The following is a 16476-nucleotide window of genomic DNA, read 5'->3' on the forward strand; positions in this document are numbered from 1 at the left end:
GAACTTGAGTGAGATTTTACCAAAACTAAGCGACCCACTTTTTTTTTAGGTGAATGGAACAGAAAACCACGGACGAGATGTCAAAAAAGTAAAAGTCAGAGTGTTGTTCTGCAGTCAAGTTCTCAATTAGGTCAGCAGATATGGAAACTATTCTCCTGTCAGCCATGCACCATATTTCCAAATGGGCACAGGTAGCAGCTATTTGCAATGGAAATGCAAAACAACCTCCAAATTTTGATTTCAAGCTTAGTGCCCACAATCATCTCCCACTAACCTCCTTTTACCTGCAACTGGTCCCCAAGTGGTGACCTATCTGTTAGTTGCTTCTGATATTTATAACACTTACAAAAACGATTACAAATAATTTTTAAAAGTAAAAAATCCAAAATATAGGAAACCAAACTATGAAAATATCTACATTATAAAAGATTACAATATATTTAAATTAACTGAATTAACTCCAAAAACAGCAAATGAGTTCACACATTTCAATTTCCCTTATTGCCATTGTTCTCCCCACAAACTTTCACATGGGTACTGGCTTATTCCACTGGGAGATCACTGGATGTTCATACACCACAGTTGTTGTCCATAAAGAACCCTAATTCTTCTGTCAACGTGGAGTGCTACGGATATTCAGGATACCATTTGGACGGATGCACAGTGAAAAGTTTAAAAGGATGTGAGCCAAACACAAAAACGGCCTGTTTTTGGGCTGTATAACTATTCTGTGTTTGGAGACATTAAACATAGTTCAATGCAGGAACATGCCTTTTGGACCACATTTCTTTGTGCAGAACATGAGATGCCAAGCTAAATTAATCTCCTCTGCCTGTATGTGATTCATATCCCACCATTCCCTGTATATCCATGCACCTATTTACATCCTCTTAAATGCTGCTATTATATCTGCTTCCCCCACCACCACCACCACCACCACCACCACCACCACCACCGCTGAAGCCCCGGGCGCGTCTCCGGGAAAGGCCGCCCGATCCTCGTTGTTAGGCCACGGGGGAGGCGACCTGGAAAAAGTCGCCTCTCCATGGAGGAGGCGACCAAAACGGTTTCCCCCTCACCCCCACACAAGACACACAAAGAAACACAAAAAACATACTTTAAAACATACTAAAAAAACAAAAAAAGTTGGGGGGAAACGGACACGCTGCTGACAGGGCGCCGGCTTGCAGCGCCCCCACCGACCACAGTACCAGGATAAGAATTCTTTCTCCAGTCTGTGGTACAAGACACATTGTATCCGTCAGACATGAAGGGACACTGAAGAGACTGCCCCGTGCAGGACATCAGTCCTCAGCTGGATCATTGTGGCCTTCACCTTTCCTTGATCATCATTGCTAGCTTTGATTTGTACTTTTGCATACCTTTCATTCATTTGTTCTATGTACCTTTCCATATCTCTCATTTTCCTCTCCCCTGACTCTCTATCTGAAGATGGGTCTTGACCTGAAATGTCGCCTTTTCCTTTTCTCCAGAGATGCTGCCTCACCTACTGAGTTACTCCAGCTTTTTGTGTCTATCTTCAGTATAAACCAGCGTCTGCAGTTCCTTCCTACACACAATCTCTGAATGCAGCATGAGAAGTGCCTCAATTATTTAGATGAGCAAAAGCGAGTTCATCTTTTCCAAAAACACATCAGATCAATCCGACCTCTACCTTTATTTTCTTTCACATTCCGGCATAAAGACATGCTCAACCACCTTTCGTCTTTATTTCAGCAACTAAATACCGGCTCTAACTGTAGCAGAATATGCCAAGACACATTGCTGAAACATTACCAGACAACATTTGACAGAAAGCTAGATAACAAGACATTACATCGGGTAACCAAGATCCAGTTCAAAAATATGGGTGATTTTTAACGCAGCAACGAGAAGTAGGGCGAGTGGTGGAAAGGTTCCGGGAACTCTGGAGTTTATGGCCAGCTGAAGACAAGGCTGTTCATATAGAAATTATTAAAATCAGGGATGATCAAGAAACTAACAGCAGAGTTGAAACAAAGTGTAAAAAATGTCAGTGGTGTTCAGCTGGTTAGGCAGCATTTTTGGAGAGAAATTCAATTTTCTATGTTTCTATGTTTCAGAGACAATGCTCCTCTCAGCACTGTTTCTTGCTCCATAGATACTAGCTGACCCGCCTTCTTGATCTTGATTATTTTCGAGTTTAGTTTTGTTTTGGATTTCCAGCTTCTGCTGTGTTTTGCTCCAGCTAATTTTGGAGGTGTGCAAATATCTTGGAAAATTGATGGTTTACAGACGATAAGGGAACAAGACTTTGGAGGGACCCAAAAACCGGGATAAAATTTAAAAAAATCACTAACTAAGTTAATAAGGCACCAATATAGATCATTAAGTTCAGGAGTGATGAGTGAATGAGAATTTGTGCAGGTTGGACAAGGAAATTTGATTTTGGGATGATCTCTAAATGATATAGAACATAAAATAGAAACAGGCCCTTGGGCTCACAATGTCTGTGCCAAACCCAAAACAAAGATAAACCAATCTAACCGGCATGCACATAGTCCATATCTCTCCATTCCCTGCATATCCATGTGCCTATTTAAAACCCTCTTAAACATCTCTATCGCATCTGCCTCCACCACCACCCCTGGCAGCACATTCCAGGCACCCACCATTCTGTGTGTAAAAAAGGTGCCGCACACATCTTCATAAGATTTTTCACCTTCTAATCCAAGCAGTGTTCTGGTAAACAAAGGATAGATTGGAAGCCAGTCAGAGTGATTTTGTAATAGGCAGGTCCAGATGTCATTAAGAAATGGACAAGAACTTCAGAAGCAAAGAAGCTGAGGGGAGTGTTGAATCAAATGACATACTTATTCCCATTAATTCTCTCCTCTTGGTTAGATTGGCACCTGTTAGAAGCGGTCCCTTCTTAGTAGGTGTATTTTGATAAGAACTCAAGCCTGTGGAAGAGGATAGTGAACCAAATAGGCTTGAATTATCTAATAGAGTTATTGTAGAATTTTTCCTTACTGTCCCAGGATTTTTCCAAGATTTATTTGTGTCTCCCAGAATATTACATTACACGATGACAGAGGAACGGAAGGTGATGCCAGCAGGGTCGGGGTGGGAGGTGGAGGTGTGGGTTGGGAATGGTGGGTGATCGTCAGGGGCAGATGTGAAGTGTCTGTTCCTGATTTATGAGTATATATGCAGGAGACTTGATGGTCATAGTGGCTTCTCCTCCTCTTCGTCTTCATATCACCACTCCTGCATTTGTAAGAGTTGAATCACCAAAGTTACCTCAAAGACTGAAAGATATCCAATTGTTTAAGGCCATGTTACATGTAAGACATGGATAGGATAAGTTTGGAGGGATATGGACCAAACGACAGGTGGTTCTAGTGTAGATGAGACATGCTGGCTGGTGTGGGCAAGTTGGGCCAAAGGACCCGTTTCCACACTGCATCACTCTATGAATCTATGTGTCAGGACACAAATGCAGGCTCAGACACAGGGCAGATCAGTCTTCGGCGTTTAATCGGTCCAAGTCAGTACACAGGTAGGCAAAACAGAGGCAACAGTACCATATAGGAGCAGGCAAGAACCAGTGGTCGAAAATACAGGCAAAGGTCGAGATCACAAGGTCACAAGATTTCGAGAGCTGGAACGAGGTGATACCAAGTAGCATACACAACGAACTGGCAATGGGAACTAAAACACAAAAGGCTTAAATACAGACTAGCAGGGGATAACGAGACACAGGTGAAACACATCAGGGCGTGGCCAACAATCACATGAGGGTAAACGACCTGACAGGAAATGGGACCTGAAACAAGAGGAGATGTGAGACACCAAAATAAAACAAGAATGCAAACTCTAATACTAAAAACCAATAAGAAACAGAAACTAGATCAAACGCGAGACCTGACAGTACCCCCCCCCCTCCACGGCCGGCTCCTGACGGCCCAGGATCTTCAGGATGTTGGTGCCGATAGTCCCTGATAAGTTCCGGGTCGCATATGTTGCGAGCTGGCACCCAAGACCGCTCCTCAGGTCCATACCCCTCCCAATCCACAAGATACTGACAACCACGACCACGCCGGCGCATCCCCAGCAACCGGCTGACCGTAAACACTGGACCCCCATCAAGGAACCGGGGGGGTGGAGGGGGTGTGGAGGCAGGGACCAGAGGACTCTCCTTAAATGGCTTCAGACGGGAGACATGGAAAGTAGGGTGGACCCTCATGGCACGGGGGAGTTTGAGACAAACCGCCACAGGATTGATGACCTTCGATATGGGGAAAGGACCAACAAAACGAGGAGCCAGCTTCCGGGATTCCACCCTCAGCGGTAAGTCTCGAGTGGAGAGCCACACCCTTTGACCAGGCGAGTATACTGGAGCCGGCGTTCTTCCACGGTCAGCCATCCTCTTGTAACGCGCAGAACTGCGCAACAGCATCTGACGAGCCCCATTCCAAACCTTGCGACAGCGACGGACGAGAGCCTGAGCGGAGGGCACACTGGACTCCTTCTCCACAGCAGGGAACAATGGCGGTTGATAACCATAGGCACACTGGAATGGAGAGAGACCAGAGGATGAGCAAGGAAGTGTGTTGTGTGCATACTCCACCCAAATAAGGTGTTTGCTCCAAGTTGAAGGGTTCTGTGCCACCAAGCACCGCAGTCCTGTCTCCAATTCCTGGTTAAGGCGTTCAGTCTGTCCATTGGATTCCGGGTGATAACCAGATGTAAGGCTGACCGTGGCGTCCAACAGAGAACAAAACTCCTTCCAAAACCTGGACACGAACTGAGGCCCCCGGTCAGACACAATGTCTCTGGGAAATCCATGAATGCGAAAAACATGAGACAGCATGACCTCTGCCGTCTTCTTGGCGGAGGGAAGCTTGTGCAACGCAATGAAATGGACCATCTTAGAAAATCTGTCAACTACAGTCATGACTGAGGTGTTACCTTCAGAAGAGGGCAAGCCCGTGACAAAGTCCATGGAGATGTCTGACCAGGGGCGTGAGGGGACAGGCAGCGGATTCAGGAGGCCAAAGGCGGCCCGACGGGAGGTCTTGTTCTGAGCACAAATACTGCAGGTGGCGACGTACTCCTTAATCCCCCTCTCCATGGAAGGCCACCAAAACCGCTGTTTGGCCACAAACAGGGTTCGGCGGACACCGGGATGACAGGAGATCCGAGACGTATGAGCCCAGTGAATCACCTGTGAACGAAGAGACTCGGGAACAAACAGACAATTAGAAGGACACCCTAGCGAAGACTGAACACCAGCAGTTGCCTCGGAAACTCTCTTCTCAATCTCCCAAGTAACCGCCCCAACAAAACAGGAAGCAGGCAGAATGGGAGTTGAAACCTTAGGGGATGGGTCAGGATCAAATTGTCTGGAGAGAGCATCAGGTTTGCCATTCTTGGCACCAGGGCGGTAAGACAGTACAAAATCAAATCGATTAAAGAAGAGAGCCCACCTTGCTTGGCGCGAATTGAGGCGTTTGGCTGACTTGATGTATTCCAGGTTTTTGTGGTCTGTCCAAACTAGAAACGGCTGCTTGGTACCCTCCAACCAATGTCTCCATTCCTCCAAGGCTGTTTTAACCGCTAACAGTTCACGGTTACCCACATCGTAATTTCTCTCAGCAGGAGAAAGCTTCTTTGAGAGGAAAGCGCAGGGATGTAATCGACCATCTGTGGGGGATTTCTGTGAGAGTACGGCCCCGATGCCCACACCCGAGGCGTCCACCTCAACCACGAACTGGAGTGACGGGTCAGGGTGAACCAGGATGGGGGCTGAGGAGAAGCTCCTCTTGAGTCTCATAAATGCAGTTTCTGCTTGAGAGGACCAAGAGAAAGGCACGTGGGGTGAGGTAAGAGCATGGAGTGGTGCAGCAGTGACACTAAAGTTCCGGATAAACTTCCTATAAAAATTAGCAAACCCAAGGAACCCCTGAAGTCGCTTACGACTGGAGGGTGTAGGCCAGGTGGCCACAGCACTGACCTTGCTCGGGTCCATCTGTATACCAGCAGGTGATACAACATAACCAAGGAATTGAACAGTGTTAACATGAAATTCACATTTCTCAGCTTTCACAAACAGATCATTCAGGAGCAAACGTTCTAGCACCTGGTGTACATGCTGCACATGGGAAGTCTCGTCTGGAGAAAAAATCAAAATGTCATCAAGGTACACAAACACAAATCGGTTCAGCATGTCCCGTAATACATCATTAACCATGCCTTGAAAAACTGCTGGAGCATTAGTAAGACCAAACGGCATGACCAGATATTCATAATGACCACTGGGTGTGTTAAACGCAGTTTTCCATTCATCCCCGTCCCTTATCCTCACCAGATGATACGCATTTCTAAGATCTAACTTAGTGAATACTGCAGCGTCTTTTAACAGTTCAAATGCAGAGGAGATAAGAGGAAGAGGGTATCTGTTCTTAACAGTAATGTCATTGAGTCCTCTGTAGTCAATGCAGGGCCGAAGTGTTCCATCCTTCTTATCCACAAAGAAGAACCCAGCTCCTGCAGGTGAAGAGGAAGGTCTGATGATCCCAGCAGCAAGGGCGTCGTCAATGTACTTTTCCATGGCGAGCCGCTCAGGTGAAGACAAGGAGTAGAGATGGCCCTTAGGAGGCGCTGTACCTGGCAGAAGGTCGATGCAGCAGTCGTACGGTCTATGCGGCGGAAGAGATGTGGCCTTGGCCTTGTTGAACACCTCCTTTAGGTCTAGATAATATGAGGGAACCTTGGTGAGATCTGGAAAATCCTCCTCCCTTGAACGGGGAGGCTGCCGGAGGGTGGTCCTGGAAGATCCCAGCAAACTGCTCCTTGACGGATCCTTCATAGACTCAGGAGAAGAATCATGCAGATAGATGAGTTTACAGTTATTCCCCCAAGAAATTACTTCCCCAGTACCCCAGTTCATGTGAGGATTATGGTAAGACAGCCAAGGGAGCCCCAAAACCAGAGGATGAAGAGGACAGTCGAGGAGATGAAAACTGATGGTCTCAAGGTGATTACCTGCCACGATGAGTTGAACAGGTTGAGTTCGGTGAATTACCCTGTACAGTAGGCGCCCATCCAGTGCACTAGCCTCCATAGGATCTTGAAGCTGTTCACGTTCCAGCTTCAATTCATCAGCCAAGCGAATGTCCATGAAGTTCTCATCTGCCCCAGAATCAACCAAAGCCTGCAGGGAGTGCCACTGGGAATGCACCAACAATTGTACCGTCGACAATGGACGAGAGGAACGGCTCATAGGAGTGGTACAACTCACCAATGTCCTCTCTTTCATCGGTGAGCTTTGTCTTTTACTGAACAGCTGTTCAACAAATGTCCCAGTTTACCACAATAAAAACACCTCATTTCCCTTAGGCGGCGCTGCCGTTCCTCCGGACTGAGTTTGGCTCGTCCCACCTGCATGGGCTCCTCCGAAGATGCAGGTGGCGCTGTAGGCTGACTGGACTGGCCGAGAGGGAAGAAGTCCCGACTGGAAGGTGAAGGGCGACGCTGCCGCCACTGCTGGGAGGAGGACCGAACTGCAGCCGATCTCCTCTCTCGATCTCTTTCTCTGAGCCTAGCGTCAATTTGGATAGCCAGGGAAATCATAGACTCGACGTCGGAAGGCAGGGTTAGAGGAGCCAATTGATCTTTGATAGCTTCAGACAATCCATTGCGAAAAGCATCCAACAAAGCAGCCTCATTCCATCCACCCTTAGCAGCAACAGTTCGAAAGTCAATAGCAAAATCCATAACAGAGCGATTACCTTGTTTCATGGAGACCAGGTTCTGTGAAGCCTCTCGGCCAGGATTGGAGTGATCAAACGTGCGGGACAGAGCTTCCATGAACAAGACCGATGTCTGGCAAACAGGAGAATTCCGAGACCACTCCGCCGTGGCCCAAGCCTCCGCCCTACCCGACAGGTGCGTGATGATAAAGGCTACCCTTGAGCGTTCTGATGAAAAGGAAGCCGCTTGAAGTTCGAAATGCAGTCCACACTGAATCAAAAAAGGTCTACATTTCTCCGATTCCCCCGAAAAGTGTTCCGGTCTTGCCAGGTGGACGAATGGAGATGCTGCAGCAGCCGCGGCCATCGGAGCTCCTGGAGACACAGACAAGGAAACAGACTCGGTCGGCACAGGAGCCGCAGCAGGAAACAAAGAATTCAGCCGAGTAACCAGGTCTTCAAACCGAGAACTTAAAGTGTTCACCTGTGAACCGATGTCTGCCTGGAACCCCTGCTGACGCTCGCCGAGATCCCGGAACCCGGCGACGATCGAGGAGAGTTGACCCTCGTAATGCGAGATGCGCTCCTCTTGCTTCTGGAGCGCTGCACGAAAAGGATCAGAGCCCGCTGAGTCCATTGTTGGCCAGTTCGTAACGTCAGAGCTGAACGAGGAGGAGGACACAAATGCAGGCTCAGACACAGGGCAGATCAGTCTTCGGCATTTAATCGGTCCAAGTCAGTACACAGGTAGGCAAAACAGAGGCAACAGTACCATATAGGAGCAGGCAAGAACCAGTGGTCGAAAATACAGGCAAAGGTCGAGATCACAAGGTCACAAGATTTCGAGAGCTGGAACGAGGTGATACCAAGTAGCATACACCACGAACTGGCAATGGGAACTAAAACACAAAAGGCTTAAATACAGACTAGCAGGGGATAACGAGACACAGGTGAAACACATCAGGGCGTGGCCAACAGACTAGCAGGGGATAACGAGACACAGGTGAAACACATCAGGGCGTGGCCAACAGACTAGCAGGGGATAACGAGACACAGGTGAAACACATCAGGGCGTGGCCAACAATCACATGAGGGTAAACGACCTGACAGGAAATGGGACCTGAAACAAGAGGAGATGTGAGACACCAAAATAAAACAAGAATGCAAACTCTAATACTAAAAACCAATAAGAAACAGAAACTAGATCAAACGCGAGACCTGACACTATGTTGTTATCTTATCAACAATCATATCATATACTTATTAAAAGTCTGATCTTGTACGTGTGTATATGTGATTGGCTTTAGATCTTCGCAAAAACACTATGCGGTAACAATCACATTTTTACATATTCTGATTGACAATTTTCCCCTCTAGGCAGAGAATACCTTCACTGAACATTTTATGCTTTATTTCTGAACTTATTCTCTACTTATTACTGATTTTAAAAGTTTTTAAATCAAAATACTTTTAATTTAAAATGACCAGCTTCAACTGATGATGTCACAATGGCCCGGCTAGTAGTGATCAGCTTCACTGAAGATTTCATCCTATATTTCATGTTATTCGTGATTAAAGCTGTAAAAATGCCAACTTTCACAAGATTTTTACTGTTAAAATTATTCCTGCTTCCAACACACTTCAATCCAATGTTGCGACACAGGAACACTCTGAACTTTTCAGGGGGAGGGCAAATTGCTATTGCAACACGCAGGGCAAGTGCAATTGGGGGCTATGGGTAGGGAACGGGTGTGTTGAGGGAGCAGACCCAATAGGTCTGCACTTGGTCTAGTATATACTAAAACTGATCTTGTTTGTGTATTTATGTGTGTGTATATATGTGTGTGTATATGTGGTTGTATTTACATCTTCGCAAAAACACTCCACGGTAACGATTACATTTTTACATATTCTGATTGTCAATTTTCCCCTCAACTGATGATGTCATAATTGCTCGGCTAGCAGTGATCACTGAAAATGTCTTCCCATATTTCACGTTATTCGCAATTTAAGCTTTAAACATGCCAACTTTCACAAGAGTTTTACTATTAAAATCATTCCTGCCAGCTTCCAACACACTTCGATACAATGTTGCGACACAGGAGCACTCTGAACTTTTCACCTCATAGGAGGGGGAGGGAAAATTGCTATTGCTATTGCAACATGCAGGGGAAGTGCAATTGGAATTTTTTTTAAAGCCCACTGCTGAGGGAGGCAGGGGAATGCTTGAATCTTACGTTCAGGAACTGCTTGAGTTAGAGGACCACGCCTCCCGTGGGGGCTACGTGTAGGGAATGGGTGCGTTGGGGGAGCAGACCTGCACTTGGTCTAGTTGTATATAAAGTCATCCTTTACTTTGCCTAATGTATGAAATGTAAAGCGTAAGAGGTAGTCAGGTTCCGATGGATCCGTCTATGCATACAATTATTTGTAAGGTTAAAAGGTGGTTCTTTAGTACAACTTCTAAATTCAAAAACTGTATAGTTTGAAAAGTTTTTCAACAAAAATCAAAGGCATTGTAGTTGAATAATATGAAATGTAACAATAATGCAAGAACTGCAGATACCCCAGTAAAACAACCAAAATGGTGGTTGCATGTTATATTTTAATTATTCCAGCGTTCTTTCATGAAGTCTGCATGGCAAGACCTGGAGATGGCCTAGCAAAGTTCATCATCCTCTGACATTTTTTTGTGTTAATCTTAATTTCAGTCTCCAAATGTAGTCCTGCTCAGACATTTCAATGCTCAACAAGAATTCACATCATTGTTTCAGGTTGTGTAGTTAATTATTTTTATTTGACATCCAACTCTAACCCACCTTCACACAGAGGGTGGTAGTAACATGGAACGAGCTGCCAGAGGAGGTAGTTGAGGCAGGTCCTATAACAACATTTAATAAACATTTGGACAGGTACATAAAAAGGGAAGGTTTAGAGGGATGTGGTCCGAATGTGGGCAGGTGAGACAAGTGTAAAATTGGCACCTTGGTTGGCATGGGTAAGTTTGGACAGAAGGCATAAATGACTTTATGACACTAACCTGGAAAACCTTACAACCTTACAATCTTTTTTGTAACAGGTAAATTAACCACATACAGAAAACTCCTTTAATCTGGTGTGTTTAGAACTTTAACAATGCAGACACCAACATTTTCCAGACTATTGGATAATATTCCAATTAATACCTTTATATTCTTCTGGTTCTCTTTTTGTTTAAAGATTCTACACAATAGAATAATACAATTCAAGTGAACCAGGTAAGCTTAAGAGGAGCATGGAACCAGGGTCCTGGTGAGTTTGAAAGAAGTGAGGAAACTGGGGCCCCATTTAGGGAAAGGAAGCACAACCCAGAGTCCCGGTGAGTTTGGAAGGAACCAGCATCCAGTGAGCCAGATGCTGATATATGAAGGTTTCCAAATAGTTGAATAGCAGATTGGAGCGTGGGTGGATGAGTAGTGATCTTATAAAGGTGGACGAGATCATCAGAGGAATATATAGGGTAAGCACAGTGTCTCTTGTAGTAGGGGAATCAAGAACCAGAGAACATAGGTTTAAAGTGAGGAAAGATTTAATAGGAACTTGAGGAGTAACTTAATTTACACAAAAGATGGTAGGTGTATGGAATGAGCTTCCAGAGGAGGTAGTTGAGGCAGGTACTAACACAAAGTTTAAGAAACATTTAGGCAGGTACATGTATAGGATAGGTTTAGAGGGATATGGGCCAAACACGGGCAGGTGGTATTAGTGTAGATGGAGCATGTTGGTCAGTGTGGGCAATGGGCCTGTTTCCACACTGTCTGACTATGACTCTATTCCTGGAAATTTATAGAACTTTACCTGTCCGGCTGGCTTCTGACAGTCTCATCCTTCCCTTACTTGGATTTGATTTATCACTTGCAGGATTGCAAATCACCCATTTCAGTACACTGATTGCACAAGTAAGCCTGAAGTCATCTGAAAGCACCAAAATTGAACTTAAGTTACTCATGTTCGGTTATGCAAATGACCAGTTGACATTTCTCAAGAATAAGCATTGGTTTTAGTTAAATGAACCTGCGAGTATTATAACAAATGAGTGAACAGATTTATGGCAGACATATTTTATATTAGTCATGCAACTCTTTACCATGTCTGACATTGCGACAGTACTAGATCAATTAATAACTGCCAGATTTGGTTCGATATTCACGAAGAGGATTTTGTATCAATTTCTGTTGAGTCACACAGGTTTGCAGGGCTGAGATAGTTGGGTTTAAACCCCTGTCTCACAGTGCGAGTCCACCCACGAGTGATCCCGAGTAAAAAACAAATCAAACTCGTGGTAATCATGTAGAATTAACGTAGCGGGAACGTCGGAACTCCTGGACGTAACTTAACGACCCGTAACGCTAACGGCAGGTACTCCGGAAACTTGTTAACTCGTGAAAATTTTTTCATCATGTTGAAAGATTTCCACGAGTCAAATTTACTCTTGAACGAAAAATTTGAAACTTTTAAACTCGTTGTAATACCGTAGCAGCCCGTGAGTTTACTGTAGTGACTTGTGAGTAACTCGTGGGTTTGGCCTGAGTGCCAGAAGTGAAATGTTGAAGGTTAGTCAGATCTTAATGGAAAATCTTCAGTGAAGGAGAAAAAAGCACTCATTGGGGATCTGAGAAACAGTGGCAAAAAGAATGAACCATGCAGTGTGTGGAAAGCCGCTTTGCCAGAGTTAATTAGTTCACTTCAGAACTTTAACTTTTCACATTGAAACGGTGCCATGAATCCTTGTTAGATTAATGCACTTTTTATGAAGAAACAGATATATGGGACAGGTGTCCCGTCTCAGGATTTATATCTGACAAATTTTATGCATTTATACAGGGGATTTTCTCAGGCATCACTTTCCACCCAGTCTGTCCACGTTAAGGAGGCTTTGCAGATGTTGGTTTAAACCGAAGATAAGCACAAAATGCTAGAGTGACTCAGTGGGACAGGCAGCATCTCCCGATAGAAGGAATGAGTGACGTTTCTGGTCGAGACCATTCTTCTGACCGGAAGACCCAGGTCTGAAGAAAGGGTCTCGACACGAAATGTCACCTATTCCTTCTCTCCAGAGATGCTGCCTGTCCCACTGAGTCACTCTAGCATTTTGTGCTTATCTTCGGTTTAAACCAACATCTGCAGTTCCTTCCTTGACTGTACTGTTCTATGTTCTATAACAACAATCAACAAAGCCTAAAGTGCTGGAATAACTCCACTGGTCAAGCAGCATCTCTGGAGAACATGGATATGTAACTTTTCGGGTTGAGACCCTTCTCCCCACCCAAAACGTCACCGATCCATGTTCTCTGGAGATGCTGCATGACCTGCTGAGTTACTCCAGAACTTTATGATCAGCCATGATCACAATGAATGGCGGTGCAGGCTCGAAGGGCCGAATGGCCTACTCCTGCACCTATTGTTTATTGTCTATTGTCTATTTTTGTAAACCAGCATCTGCAGTTCCTTGCTTGTACGACCCTATGACCCACACTGGCAGACTCTTTGGTTCTGTGTGATAGGTGTGGTCCTTTGAAGTAATGAGACAATTTGACACGAACCTCTCACAGCATATTTTACCAGAGTGAAGTTTAAAGCTGACACATGGATCTTCAAGCACCATTTTACATTTCTTTCTTTCATATTTTTGAGTATTTTTTTGCTAATTTCTCATCTTGCAATGACTAGCGTTTTTGATGACAGTGTATGTTTAAGCCAGGCAATCTGATACTTACTGCAGAGGGCACGTTCTTCATTCTCATCAGAAAGAAGGTAGCAGCGGGGAAAGAAAGTGTCAGGGTTCTCATCCAGAAGTGAAGGCAATTTCCTCAGATTTGTGCAGAGTCCAGCCTTCAGTGAAAGAATGTGCAAAGAAACTTTTATTTCATATACAATTACGAAAAAGATTATCTTCAGATGTAAAGTTAGCCTCGTGATATTATCTGGAGACATTTAGCAAATTTTAGTGGAACCCACATTTACTTATTCCAATTCACACAGTCACAGAATTCTAAAGTGTTTTGCAAAAAACAAATGACTTCTAAAACTGTGGTCACTGTTTTCATGATTTGCAGTAAGCAAAGTCCGATATGTAGACACAGAATAAATGACCAATAGATCTGTACGGATGGTTTTAGGTGAGGGATTACTGTTGGCCAAAATTTTAATAATCTTTCCTCTATTATCCAATTTCTAGGACAAATGTAAATATGGAATATATTTAGTTAAGGCTTGCAGAATAACAGAATATTTCAATTCCTTTGGAGGCCATTTGACATACTGGCTCCATTCCCCCTTGTCCCTATTCTTTACCCCAAATTATTCCATATCAGTGCCTTTCCAATTCCCTTTTGAAGGCACTAACAGATGGTTTCAAAAACTCCTTCAGCTAATGAATTCCAAATAATTTTGCTCCAAGTAAAATAATTATTTCCTCACTCCAAAATGTAAAATCAGTGTGCCTTTGAGTGACCTGGAGGATATTACATATCAGAAAATTATAAGGCGGCACAGTGGTGCAGCGGTTGAACTGCTGCCTTACAGCGCCGAAACCCGGGTTCGATCCTGACTAGGGGGCTGTCTCCACAGAGTTTGTACATTCTCCCTGTGACCAGTTTCTCCAGTTTCCTCCCATACTCCAAAGAGGTACAGGTTTGTAGGTTAATTGGTTTTGGTAAATCTGTAAATTGTCCCTAGTGTGTAGGACAGTGTTAGTGTACAGGGTGATCATTGGTTGGCGTGGACTCAGTGGGCCGAAGGGCCTGTTTCCATGCTGTATCTCTAAAGTCTAAAGTCAAAAAGTATAAATCAAGACAGTATAGTATCACATTTAAACTGAATTATATTTGGTTATAGATTACGACGGCAGCCTCAAGACATTTCAGTATTAATAAGGAACAATGTGGACACACCATTTGACAAGTGCCTCGCAAGACATGAAAATGCATGGTTCTAATGCAGACAAATGGGTTAGTGTAGAGTGGTATTAGTTTATAATTGTCATGTATACCAAGATACCATGAAACATTTTGCACGCCATCCAGTCAAATCATGCATAAACATAAGTACAATCAAGTTCAATCGGTAGAGCAAAGAAAGAAATAGCAGGTTGTAGAGTGAGCATGATGTAATGTACTGAAGAGATATTTCTGTGCTGTATGACTTTATAAATCTAACTTCATCATCCTGAAAATTGAAAGATTTTCATTATGATTCAGTCATTAAAGTTATGACAATGTCAATCCCCAAAAAATTTACACGCAAACCATTACTGAATATAAAATAAATTACAGACTAATGACGTGAAAACAAGGAATAGATCATGAACAAAAGTTAAACTATTTATATGTTTTATAATTTCTTATGTGTCATAAATTATTTCTTCCATTGGCTCGCCAAGTTTCTTTGAAGCTACAAATTACTGTTGACAATGATACACAATTAATGGTTAGCAGAGCCGCTGCCTCACAGCGCCAGAGAATCCACGTTCGATCCTGACCTCAGGAGCTGTATGTTTGGAGATTGCTCATTCTCTCAGTGACCTCATGGGTGCTCCAGTTTCCTCCCACATCACAAAGTGCGAGTTTGTAGGTTAATTTGCCCCTATAAAATGCCCCTAGTGTGCAGAGAATGGATGGAAAAAAAAGGGATAACATGGAACTAGTGAGTATAGATGTGTAGGAAAGAACTGCAGATGCTGGTTTAAATCGAAGATAGACACAAAATGCTGGTGGGACAGGCAGCATCTCTGGGTGACGTTTCGGGTCAAGACCCTTCTTCGGACGCAATGAGTACAGATGATTGATGGTCAAATGTGGTGACAATTCTGGTAAAGGAAATTCATGTAAAGGAATTAATGTAAACAAGTTGTCTTAATTCCTTCACTACATGTCTACTATTTGATGCTTTATCTGCAGAAATATAGTAAGCCCACATTCAGCTTTTATAACATCTTTTTTTGGAATTCCTGGATTTTCTTATTATTGGGATTCCTGCTACAAGTGGAACATGCTGGACAACCAAGGGATAACCAAGATATCCCCGCTGTATCTTTCCTCTTTCCCTATATTAGTTCATTGCATATTCAAGTTGGCTGCAAATATAAATAACAAAGGATAGAAACTGCTCGACCTTAACAGACCAAGAGACTTATATTTTACTAGTTGTTATTTTGTTCACATGATCCACTAATAACTGTGTTGCTTAATCATTCCGATCTATTCCTATCAATTAGTGTGCAATAGAAGCACTAAAAATCCCAGCAGTGGAGACATTTGGAAACCATTAGTCTCAAATCATCAATTTCTCCCTGGCATGCCACACTAATTATATGTTGAGAATTACAATAATTATATACTATGTCCCAAATCGCATGATAAGGACTGACATTAAATGTTATTGCAACAAGCAATAATTCCATCTGCAATGGGAGGCAAACCATCTAATATGTGCAGCAGCAGAGGACAGAAGACAGGAATGATACCTCCCATTCCACAGTGCTGCAATATCCTCCAGCTGGATTGCTTCAAATGAACAATTAAATATTCTCTCCCTGCTCAGCAAACACATTCACCTAAAGATTTCTCCAATAACGGGCAGTTTATTTTCTTGGAGTTTGACCTTAGGTTGAAATAAATGAAAGCATCGTGGAGATGTAAACTCTGCCTCTTTTCACACAATTGAACCTCCAACTGGGAGATGGGAGGAATGTTTCTGGTCG

General features: G+C 43.8%; 1 protein-coding gene across 1 annotated transcript in view; it reads right to left on the bottom strand.

Moving 5' to 3' along the window:
* ttll8 (tubulin tyrosine ligase like 8) overlaps positions 1–16476 on the bottom strand; it is a 55287-nt gene that overhangs the window by 18929 nt on the left and 19882 nt on the right. The window contains exons 7-8 of the mRNA XM_033039343.1: positions 13493–13607; positions 11574–11690 (exon numbers count right to left, since the gene is read on the bottom strand). Of these exons, the coding sequence (XP_032895234.1) occupies positions 11574–11690; positions 13493–13607 (232 nt within the window). The remainder of the gene's footprint in view (positions 1–11573; positions 11691–13492; positions 13608–16476) is intronic.

The sequence above is a fragment of the Amblyraja radiata genome, chromosome 21 (assembly GCF_010909765.2).
Source record: "Amblyraja radiata isolate CabotCenter1 chromosome 21, sAmbRad1.1.pri, whole genome shotgun sequence".
Lineage (NCBI taxonomy): Eukaryota > Metazoa > Chordata > Chondrichthyes > Rajiformes > Rajidae > Amblyraja > Amblyraja radiata.